The 12,119-nt window shown below is 37.4% G+C and overlaps 1 protein-coding gene across 1 annotated transcript; it reads right to left on the bottom strand.

Moving 5' to 3' along the window:
* Nucleotides 1–504: 504 nt before the first annotated feature.
* emx3 (empty spiracles homeobox 3) lies at nucleotides 505–10,122 on the bottom strand. The gene is made up of 3 exons (XM_053631631.1): nucleotides 8,861–10,122; nucleotides 3,957–4,141; nucleotides 505–3,230 (listed from the first exon to the last, which is right to left on the bottom strand). The coding sequence occupies exons 1-3, from the start codon at nucleotides 9,204–9,206 to the stop codon at nucleotides 3,063–3,065; spliced, it is 699 nt and encodes a 232-aa protein (XP_053487606.1). The 5' UTR covers nucleotides 9,207–10,122; the 3' UTR covers nucleotides 505–3,062.
* Nucleotides 10,123–12,119: the final 1,997 nt, after the last annotated feature.

The following is a 12,119-nucleotide window of genomic DNA, read 5'->3' as shown; positions in this document are numbered from 1 at the left end:
AGAACACTTGTTTCACAGTAAGAATAGCATATTTTGAAGTTTGAACATAGTCAACAAAACCAAAAATGAAGCTTAATATTTAAGGTCTGAGATGAATAGTTATGAATGAGGCCGTGGGGGATCACTGTTTATGCCCTTAAACTCTGTCTGCAGATTTGTCAGTAGGTCCAGATATACCTTCCTCACTCTTGTAACTGCATAGGTTTTAGTCTATTTATTAAATAATTTATAGCATTTCCTGACAAATATGCTTGAATATTAAGTTGATGTTAATGGGTTAAAGGGGGTGTAACAATATTACAGCTTAAAGGATTTTTTGGGGACTTTTTTCCATTCTTTCCCTTTTTATGTATTTGGAGGACACCACATGTTTGGACTCCCCAAACAAAAATTAACATAAGCCATTCCCAAGAACCCAAGGACCTGGCTATCAGGATAGTCATTTATAATCCTGATAGTCATTTATAATAACTAACCTGAACCAGCAATTGTTTTGGATCCCACTGCAATGCTTTCATGCAACTTGTCATGCAATTGTGTAGGAACGCGAGTCTGTTGCATGGCATGACATGGAAAAAAATGTTTTTGAAACCATAAATAAGTAATACTTTTGATACCTCATAGCTCAACAAAAAACCTTACAATAGCAGTTATTGTTTGCTAATGAATCGCAGAACACGAAGCAGCTCTGCAGAAACGAATCAAATTAGTGTGGGTTAGCGGAACTACTTGACTTAATGGAGCTGGAGAAAGAACACAGACTTGTCTCTACACCTCCAAGATTTGCTACCATCTGTTCCTTTGTTTACACCTCGCCGTTTCCACGACAACGACAGGAGGCAGGTAGAAGTGGGAAATAGTTCGACTACATGGCTACACTCCATTACTGAACACTTCTTTATAATGAACTTAGAGAGCACACGACTTATTCTAAGGCAAGGACTGAAAATAGAAGCACACATTTAGTGGGTGTTGTGGTTGGAACTTGTGATAGCCACAGTCATATGTTTTTTGTGGAGAGTGTGAAAGTTCACAAAATTCAGTAATAGCTTTATCTCACATCAAACAATAGTCTCTTTTGCCTACTGCCTTTTTTCCCTCTGTTGACATTAATAGCATTTAATCTGAAATCATTTGAACCATCCTTCTCTCAGGTCTGTGCATTATTCATGCTTTGGATCTAAATGGTGGTATATTTACGCCAATTATGAAGAATATGAATAATTTGTTCTTACGTTGTCTTTCACAGTTTATATGCATATACGAGGATAATGAGGCTGTCTATTGTGAAAAGGTGGTGAGAAAGATGCCGATCTCACATGTCCCAGTTGCTCCAGGCCTGAAGAATTAACAGGTGTAAATCACAATGCATAAAGGTGACAGAGATTAATCTTGCAGCTGGTAGAATTTGAAGCCCAGAGCCTTTAACTCATGAGAGCTGGATCTCATCTGTTTTCCAACCTTGCAAACACACCCAGATATGGAAAAGATTGATCGGAGGTGAGAATCACACAACAGATGAAAATAATTAGGCCCTACTTGGAGGACAGATTTAATGAGGACAGCTTTAATGGGCAGGCAAGGAAATCACTACAATTTCAACATGGCTAAGTCAATATAAATCCAAAAGAAAACAAAAGTAAATCTGCACTTATCATTATGTACATTCTTGTATATATAAATATGTATGTGATTGTTTGGGTTTGATTTGACTATGCTTTTTCTGTTTAAGCCCAATAATTATACTTAATACGTAAGGTAAACAACTGTCTGTATCTTTAAATGAGTAAGTTTAATGAAAATGATCTGGAAAAAAAACAGGGGGAAAAATCTAAATAATCTTTTTTAATGATGATTATTGCAAAAAAAATAAAAAATAAAAAATAAAAAATAAACTATTCTTAAATAATTATAACAATTTACTACCTGTACCAGTTATGGAAAAGTGATGAATAATTCCTTAGTCAGATCAATGGTTTTTTTTTATTATCTAATCATCTGCAGGAAACAGGAAACAAGTACAAAACAAGAATTTCAAGACAACAGATAAAAATGAACTGGTACGGTTACAGTGCAATCTCTTGTCCTCATTAAACCAAAAATCTGTCATGAAGTGCTACAAACTGTTCCTGGACCTTAAATGATACACTACAAATGCTCTCATTTTCAATATGAAGTAAATGATTTTTTTCTCAGTTAGTTAATTAGATTCTTTCTGTTGATGTTTCACTTTTAAAATTTGAGTCATAATGAAAAGAAGAAAAAAAATAAACAAATCCCCAAAGTATTTTACATAGTAAGACATTTAACAACAAATTAGGTTTCTTGCTTAAACCCTGATGTCAGTGAAACTTGGCACTCAAATGCATAGAAAAGTTTGCTCATTCTGAACAAATAAAATATTTTAAGTGGCCAATTGCCCTAATGCACATAACAGGAGAATGTGAAATCTGTCAGATCTGCGTCAATGCCATATGTTCATTAAAAACCTGCTGCTCATTGCTGAGGGTAAAAAAACAAAATAAAAAAAATTAAACATTGCATAACACAGAAATCCACAAAATATCTCAAGGTACATCTAAGGCTGAGAGTTTGACTTCGGTAGAGAATTAAACCATGCGGTTGAACGGTTTGACAATTCAACAGTACAAAACAAACAATCCATCCATCAGAATGTTGTCTTAACCAGAGCGAACATAATACATTGAGATGGAAATGTTCAAGTGGACAGCAGAGGGGTGAGGGAGTTAAAAACTAGACGCTCTTTGATGCTCTGTGATGGAGTCCCAAACTGTAGAGGTCTGTTTGTATTGCATACGAAAAGTCTTGGAATCAAATCTTTTGGAGCAGTTCGAGCTGAGGCATCCTCGCTGTGCCCGCTCACACATAATTTTTCAGCTGACAGCACAGATTTCTGTTCCTTAGTTTTAACAGCCAAGACGATTCATGACTAGGTCTGAAACTCGACTGGTATTCACTTAGTTTGTTTATTATTTCTTCTCTGTATTTTCCCTCTAATTATGACTGCGATGCAGAGTGTTATTATACGTGCATTCATGACATTAGTCCTCAGAGATGACGTCTATGTCGTCCTGGCTGCCCTGCTGAGTAGCTACTCTCCAGCGGTTCACGTGTTGGTTTCCCTTTCTCTTCTGCTGCAGCTCAGGTGATTCCTCTTCCAGTTTCTGCCTCTTGTGCTTGGTTCTCCGGTTCTGAAACCATACCTTTACCTTCAAAAGACAGAAAGAGACACATAAATGAATCATTTCTTCAGCTACCACATAATGTGTGATAGTCCAGAGAGGTGTAAAGGATGTACAGGGTTTTAGATATGTTGTATACAACAGTTTAATCTCTTTATTTTCACTTCTTTTTCATACACTTCATATTATTGATTCTTGACTTTAGAAATAGTGCCACTAAAAATGTAACAAAGTTTTCTGATTGCATCTGTTGAGTCGTGTCTGAGCCTGCTGATGCAGAGAGCTTTTATGTTAACGTTATGGCAGTCTATAAAGTGTCTATAAACAGTCTATAAACATTCCGTTATCTGTGTTTTACATGCACGTTTTAACATATTCAAAGGGAATAAAGAAAAGAAGTGAGTTTCTCCAAGAAAATACTTACATGATTGTTTCTTTTAAAAATGTATTACACATTAAAATACCCCTAAGCCAACCTGACGCAACTGAAAGCATTGAGTTATTGCAGATCATCAATAGCACTTGCGTCAACAAGCATGTGTGTTTGCTGATTGTGAAATCCAATTGTAAATGCATGTTGAATACATGTCTTGGCATTCTTTAGGCCCAACCCAAGTGCATGGATGAGAATGCTGTGTGCTCATCACATCCTGCTGGCTCAGTGACATGGAATGTGTTCATGTACATTTGTGTTTGTGTGTGTGTGTGTGTGTGTGTGTGTGTGTAGGAGCTGTCTCGTTCTATCTCTCTTACCTGGGTCTCAGTAAGGCAGAGGCCGTTGGCCAGCTGCTTGCGCTCTGCACCCACTACGTAGTGGTTTTTCTCAAAAGCACGCTCCAGTCGCAGCAGCTGTGAGGGGGAGAAGGCCGTGCGGATGCGCTTGGGCTTGCGCGAGAATGGTCCATGCAGCAGCAGATTTTCCGGGCTACTGTCCTCACCTGCACAAGAGAGCATGAGAGATATACAGGATGAGAGATGTCTTGCAAAGTAGTGAAGTAACCTCATATAGTTTTGGGTTTGTAAATAATTAGATGATATTGTCATCTATTTTTCTGCTATTTGTTAGCACGCATGATCATATTTTTAACCAAATAAGAGATTTTTTTATCATTTACAATGTATTATTTTTTTTAAACAGTGTAAATGAATTATAATATATAATACAATTGTTATTATCATGTAATAATATTTTTCAGCCTATAATAAAAGTGGATATGCAAATGCAATGTGAATTTCAGAATTGCTGATATCGGTAGCCAGTGCTAACCATAGTCACTCAGGTAAACCATGCTCAAATGATTTTGTTTTAATGAAAGGGACAGTATTCAGATGTATTTTTCCATCACGCAACATCACCCTGATTTTCATACAAATGCATGGCTGTAACGTCTCAATGTCGCATCCTAAGTAAATATCTTAGCATGAAAAGATGCAAAAACAATTGCTATGAATTTTGATGGGCAGTTAAGCAAATGTAAAACCCCCACATTTTGTCTCATTTCTTTCAACATAAGTCTATAGTAAAATGCGGTCATTATCAGTTCCATGGGGTGTGTGACCTTCATCCCACCGCAGGCTGCATCTGGCAGACCAAGTCCATATGCCGTTTATTAAAAAACACACAGAAGAGGCGAAGCATTTTTCATAAACAAATGGATCTATAACTCAGAGATGGGATGTGTCAGCCTTGAAAAGAATATTCAGCAAATGTGCAACCGCAAGCATGCACAAACAAAGTTTGTCCCATCAGAGCGGTTGGAGCCTTGGACAGTGCAGGCCACTGAGGTGGGACATGATGAGCTATTGTAAATGAAAAACTAACCAAAATGTATCAGAGTGCAGGTGTGCATCAACAGATGTTCATAATCAGCATACACACCTTCTGAATAGATGTTGTAACTTCAACCACATTGTTGGAAATTACAAATAAGGTTAGTGTGTATTTAAATCTCATGATGCCTTCACCTGTCCACTTTCAAAGTTCAATTTTAATTATTATTTTTTTTTAATAAGTACAAAAATTTTAAATACAGGTGTTTTTTTGCAGAAATTTTGATTCACTCAATCTACATCTAATTAAAGTAGATGAAGCTTAATTTAACTTTGTTTATACTTTATGGGTGATTTTACTGTGTGTGTGCATACAAGCAATTCAATATGGAGTACATTCTTGACTTCAGAACAACTATTAAGATGTACAAAAGTACAAAAGAGCCCTAATAACATCCACAGTGGGTGAAAAGTGGATTACCATAAAGCTGCTCAAACCAGGATTTGATCTGAATCTGAAGACAAAGCATCTGAAGTGATTCTTTCAGACAAGCATGAAGCCATCACAGGGAAACAATTTAATTTCAAAGAGTCCCTAAGCTAGCCTAATGATATATTCTCAGCAACTGTGCATGAGAAGACCATGAAAATAAAGAGCTGGTTTGGATCCATACACAGATTTGCTAGTTTGTTTACAGAGCATTTGTGTAAAAAAAAAAAAAAAAAAAATTTAAAAAAAATTTAAAAAAAAAAGAGTCTTATGTCAGCTTGTAGAATTGCAGAGCTCCTAATAAGGTACACACTATACTTCGTTTACTGACGGGTGCATATTATCTGCCACAGAACTGTCATTGACAGTTGTTTTCAGCTGGAGTGCTGAAAAACCCTTTGAACATCAGAGCTAAAATGCAAGTAGCCAATACCTGGAAGAGGGGAAAAATGTAAACAGCCCCATGAGGTCAGAAGGTGTTGAAAACTCGTCCTGCAACTACAACCAAGGTGCTCTGAGAAGGAGTGGGAATAAACACAGCGATTTACAACAGTTGCTATTACAACCATATCCTAAGCCCTGAATATAGTGCTTAGATATAAATTGACTATGTTTGTTCTGTATGTATTCAGACCGGCATCGTCTCCATGTGTGGCATCACCTTGCGGTCTCCTTCGAGAGATCTGGTGGAACATAGAGGCGGGTAGTGATGGAGATTCAGGCCTCCTGAAGAGCCGGCAGCCCCTCCGGGGGTTTGGGCTCAAACAGTCTTTGGCCTATCCATGGCAAGGATGCCCCCGCCATGAGGAAAAGGGAACCAGATGGCACCCAGATCAGCTTTACTACCATTCCCTTGGCACAAACAAGCTTGGTCTTGTCAGTACTGCTCTCATTAAAGGCAGGGAGAAGGGTGGCATACAGTGGGAAATAAAGACACACTGGATCATTTGGTCTGCAACTACAGTGCAACAGCCACCAATTCAGCCGTCCCTCCGATTTGAACTGTTTAAATCTGAATAAAATTTCAATACAGCCTGATTGCACACTATAGTAAAATTGCATGTAAAAACTTATGGTAGAAATATTTTGTATTAAGTGACTCCGACATTAGTATAAACACTAAACAAAAGTAGGAATCAATGAAAGTATTTGTTTCATGCAACATTAATTTCCCTTGTATTTTAAAGTAATATGACACTACAAGAAGTCCCAGGAAAGAGAATAATTGCAAATACAGCAGTCTGTTTCTCCGGTCTAAAACAACACAGCAGTCTGCTAGATGCACCCATAACACAAAACCCTGCATATGTACAACAGGCGGCCAGACAGGGATCCTGTTTACACTGTGCTGCATGAGAGATCTAAGGACACAGATGCATGGTTTTTGCTCATTCAGGAAGTGACTAAGTTAAAATCCTATATACACATTAGTGCTGACAAAAAAGTGACACTCATGATAGGTAATCCTTTCCCACTCAATCCCCTCGGCTATATTTAGCCTTGTCCAAACAGTGGTTTTCTAGGTTATTGGACACCATCAGTGAATGGATCATCCCTGTCCATAAACAAAGAGACTCTATCTGAGTCCCCGGATCTGAGTAACAGCGACAACAACCTCAAACTTCCACCAATTACCTGAGTCCTATGCCCCCAGGGCCTTTGGCTGAGCCGAGTGCGTCACCCAGCACACCTGATGTGTCTGAGCTTTCTCACTTCGCCTGGCAGAAAGGACAGCCATGTCAGACACAGCGAGCTGTTGCTTTAACAAATTGACTTGTAAGCAAGACCACCCACAATCACTTATATCCGCTAAACGTTAAAACAAACAACACAGTAAAATGATCCGAATACATATAAAGAGATCTGATTACTCTCTGCAGTTTCTGCTAAAAAAAAAAATGTTTTGTTTTAGAGAATTGTTTTAACATCAGGCATTTTATGCAAAAATACTACACTCATCTTCTTACACTGAATTATTCATCAAGCATGACAATTCAGCTGTGATCATTTCCCCATTGAAAAAGGATTATTTTACTTAATAACATTTGTTATATGTATCATTTGTTACTCATCTACAAAAACATTTTACCTAGATTTGCTTTTTGTTTTGTCTAGTTGATCGGTTGAATCACTTATAATCTTATCATTATCATCTAGGAAGATGACAAATAGACCAAATATTGGCAAGTCCTGTCGCAAACGCCACGATAAGGAAAATCACTCTGTTTTCCATACGGCAAGTCTTACATCAGTGTATGTTTAAGTCGTAGAAGAAATCTTAGATAACAAAGAAAAGCAAATCTTGTACTCAAATCTTTTCATATTTGAATAAATGTCTTTGTCTATGGGTAATAGAGTTAATTTGTGCGGGTCGTCATATGGTTAATGCAATCTGTTTAAAATCTTCCTTTAGCCTATTATATAGCTCATAGTTTAACACTGCTGAATATTATGAAATAAATCAATTTTAAAAAATAACAATCAACGACCAGTAAAATAATATATTCACCAAGAAATACATAACATTTTAAAACAATTGATAATCAATTACATCCTTCATATTTGTTTAATAAGTTTCTAATTGTTATCTATATATAATGACCTTTATTTCTTTTGTAAAATATTTTTATGATCCCTTTCATGTGGTGTTCTGCAATATAGAACACGTCATTCTTAAACTACTTTTTTTTTTTAAAAATAAACGTTTCTCTTTTTTTCACTTTTCAAAAATGACTTTAAAATAACCACAATTAACAGGGCTGCATATTAAAAAACAATAATAAAATAAATTATAACTTGATGAGTGCTTTTATTTCGTTTTCAATACTTTCCTACAGCCCCATACAGTTACCACTTCCTGAGTGTGCAATCCTTCACACGCACGCGCGCATACACACACACACACACACACACACACACACACACTTAATTCACGTACAGAAGAGTGTATTATTCTCCTTGTGGGATGACACGTGGTTGAAACTTTTTTAGTACTGCGCCTGATCACTGAATGTCTATTTGTGTAGAAATTACACTAAATTAAATAAAACGAGAACAGTAGCTATGCATACTGTGGGTTGGTTTATGTCATAGCTAATTCCGACAATAGGAAAATAAAAGAGATTTGATATTCGAGATAGCGTTTGACTGGACTGTGCATAACATTTTGCGGGCGGGATTGTGGCCTGTAAAGCTATAGCCTAAAATAACACACCTGTTAGGCTGCTGATTCAGCTGTGGTAGATATGAGATGCAAAATGGTTTACAAATAGAAGTTTCAGGCTTTCAAAATCAGGCGTTACTTCATACAGCACAGATGCTCATGCTTAAATAAAATATATATAAAGAGTGTATGCCGGAGTGTCACGGTTATTTATTTTCCCTGATTAATACTGACCTTGAAAGCGGTGTCCAAGGTACCGGTTTCTGAGCACCCAGGGGTAGAAGTGCAGGCTGTCCCGCTGGTGTGGAGTGAAGAACGGCTGGGTGGGAATGGGCAGGTGCCGCAGCGCGAGCGCAGAGTTGGCTGAGTGGGAACCCGGGTCCGGGAACATCATGTCCGCGTTAACGTTCCCGTACAGCGTCCGAGCCGAGTTCTGAAAGCAGCTGCCGAACGGAGCCGGATGCACAGACTCGGTGTAGCGCAGAGCCGTGGGCCGAATCGGTTCATCTCCAGCGCTGGAGGAGTTTGAGTCTTTTCCGACCAGAGATTCAATCGTGAAACACTTTTTGTGCTGGAACATTATTATAGGATTGATTCTGAAATTACGGTTTCAAGATTAAATAAATCCCCCGGGCGCGTTCCCAAGGCACACAGTTTCGGGAAAAAAATGGTTTTTAAATAAAAAAAAAAAAAAAATCCCCTATCAAATCTCCACAAAATGGTTTCTGAAAGTAATCAGAGTCTTTTTGCAATCCATAACTTCACGTGCGTGACATTCCTCTCGGCTGTGAATGTGCAGCCGCGCGTCCGGAACCGGGATGCAGGTCCAAATACGGACAGCTCTCTGATACTGAGCTGACAACTAATGTCACCTAATGTTCATTCAAAACCCAGCTTTAGGATGCCGCGACAACACTCAGTTCAGGTAATGGCCACACCGTCTGTTTGCTTCGTCTGACAGTCTAGATTGAACTGCAAGAGCGCGGAACACCTTGGTACACTAATATGATCGATGATCAGACAGATCTGAGCTCCAGCCTGTCACTCATTCACTCACTAACCTCAATACCTGCTCCCCGCTCTGCGCGCCGAGGTGTGGTGCGCATGCGCACATGCAGCCACGCAAACACCAAGCACACAACCATTTTGTTCACGTTAAATCGTTCCGTGTCTTATAGCAGAAAATAAACAGAAAATAATGCCTACTTCAACTGATTCATCGTTCCTTATCCGTAAAACAAAATAAATCACATGTTGTTTGAAAAAAAAAAAGTTTTATGAGGAATATTTGCAGTGAGGGTCAGGGTCTGCCAAGGTCTGTCATATCTTATATTATAGCCTACTTTTAATTGAAGGATAAAAAAAATGCATTTCTTATGAAAAGCTGTTTAAAATATTCTATAGGCAATTGCAAGTAAACATTTATATTTGCAGATCATACTACAGGACAATTTCCGTTTTATCTAAATTTAGATGTTACTAACTCAATGCTACAGCCACTCACCCCCTTCCTTATCAATTACTGGTAGTTTCTACTTTACATGAACAAGCTTAATAGTCGAAATAATAGGCCTATCTGAAAAATTTTGAGTTAAATAAATTCACTTTGATATATAGAATACATGTAAACTACAATATGTAAATAAAAACAACAAATGACTGACCAAATAGAAAATGTATGTCCAATAACATTGACCAATAATGTGTTTTTATTGTTATTATTATTATTATTATTATTATTATTATTATTAAAAGAAATCTTTATTTCAGAAGCACTGCCCTAGAAAGGATCATAGATTAGGCTATATGCTCCATTTTTAACCCCTAAAAAATAAATACACCCTTTATTTGCAGTTTGATGAATATAAAATATACAGTAAGATATATTAGTTTAATATAGCCTATGCAAAGCATATATCTATCTATATATATATATATATATATATATATATATATATATATATATATATATATATTAATATAAACTAAATCAAAGCTGTGGTTTAACATAGCAGATGAGACTTTAATTTATTAGGTGATACGCATCAGTACCTCAACTCATTTGCTTAATTAAATGATTGCTTCACATAAAGCGCGACGTTTATTATCGCTGAATCTTGCTGATTGCGAGTCTGTACTCGCCTGTATCCATAGTGAGGTTATAACGGATGGACGGAATTAGGAGGAAGTTCAGCATACGGAGTTTATGAACGCGTCTTAATGAAGCGGTTCCAGATCAAGGGGAGCGGGCCATTGATCTCTCAGCTCAGCGTGTCTCAAGTGCCTCTCCTTGTCTCATTTGTCAGTTACAATCGTTCGAAGTTGTTGAGGGAGGACGGAGGCTAATGGGCTAGATCAGAGTCCCGGAATCCCCGGACAGATGTCACCCCTTTCAGGACGAACAATCGCAGCTTATGCGGTTCACAAAAGCCCCCTGCTCGGGAAAGCCGTGTGAAGCACGCAGGCCACAGACCCTTCCGCTAGCTCCGAAAAAAAACACACCCCGAAAAGCCTTCTCTCCTCCCTACCCGCTCGATCCTGCAGCATATAATTAATAGCTTTTACTGGCCAATTTTGGCCCCTTTTGCCTCCGACTCAAATGGTCATTAACATCTATTAATTTTGCCTCTGGCTATTGATTAGAAATTGGGCGCCGCTGAAAGGCTATAACAGTTGGAGTTTTTGTAAGCTCCCTGGGTGTGAAGGCGAAAATGTGATTATTGTTCCCCCGCCTGGTACTAACTGAAGTTAAGCCTCCTTTGAAAATCCCGAAGCCAGCGTTGGCTCTTTTACTGGTAGCCGACTTAAGAGGAGATGAAGCGCCATCTATTCTTATGAACTTTAGAAAAAGGCATTAAAACGCATTAAAACTCTGACAGTGGAAGAATCTGAGACTGAAGCAATTTCTCAAAGTAGGCCTACTATAGAGCGAATTTGAATTTAGACTGCTGAATTAGGCAATTAAAACAGTTTCATCAGAGCAGATCATGTAAGTGAATTGTGACGTGAATTTCTAAACTTACAAAAAGAAGCTCGTGTAATAGCATGCAAATCCCATTTATAGCACCTACATGTAAATAACAACAACAACAACAACAACAATAATAATAATAATAATAATAATAATAATAATTGTTGTTATTATTATTATTTTTATTATTTCCATTTACACAGTGATTTTCTAAAACAAATAGTCTCGCTTTACAGAGAAAGCAAACATCAAAACTAATGTTTATAATATAATTCTTCAATTACATCATATTTTATTATTATTCAAAGTGTTATTGCGTAACTGTAAAGTCTTCAAATTGTGTAACTAAAAAGCCTGTGAAATGTCATAATTTGGTCTTGAAAGAAACACAGATTTGGAAGTTAAAAGACAGAAAGACATAATTATTGATCTATAATTTCGAAAGGGAGGTATATTTGTTTGGGTTGTTGCTTCGATTGCTAAAAGTGTATTTAACAACAACAACAAAACAAAACAAAACAT

This window comes from Ictalurus furcatus, chromosome 8, assembly GCF_023375685.1.
Source record: "Ictalurus furcatus strain D&B chromosome 8, Billie_1.0, whole genome shotgun sequence".
Lineage (NCBI taxonomy): Eukaryota > Metazoa > Chordata > Actinopteri > Siluriformes > Ictaluridae > Ictalurus > Ictalurus furcatus.
Note: the sequence above shows the minus strand (reverse complement) of the source record. Positions and strands in the feature narration are given on the sequence as shown.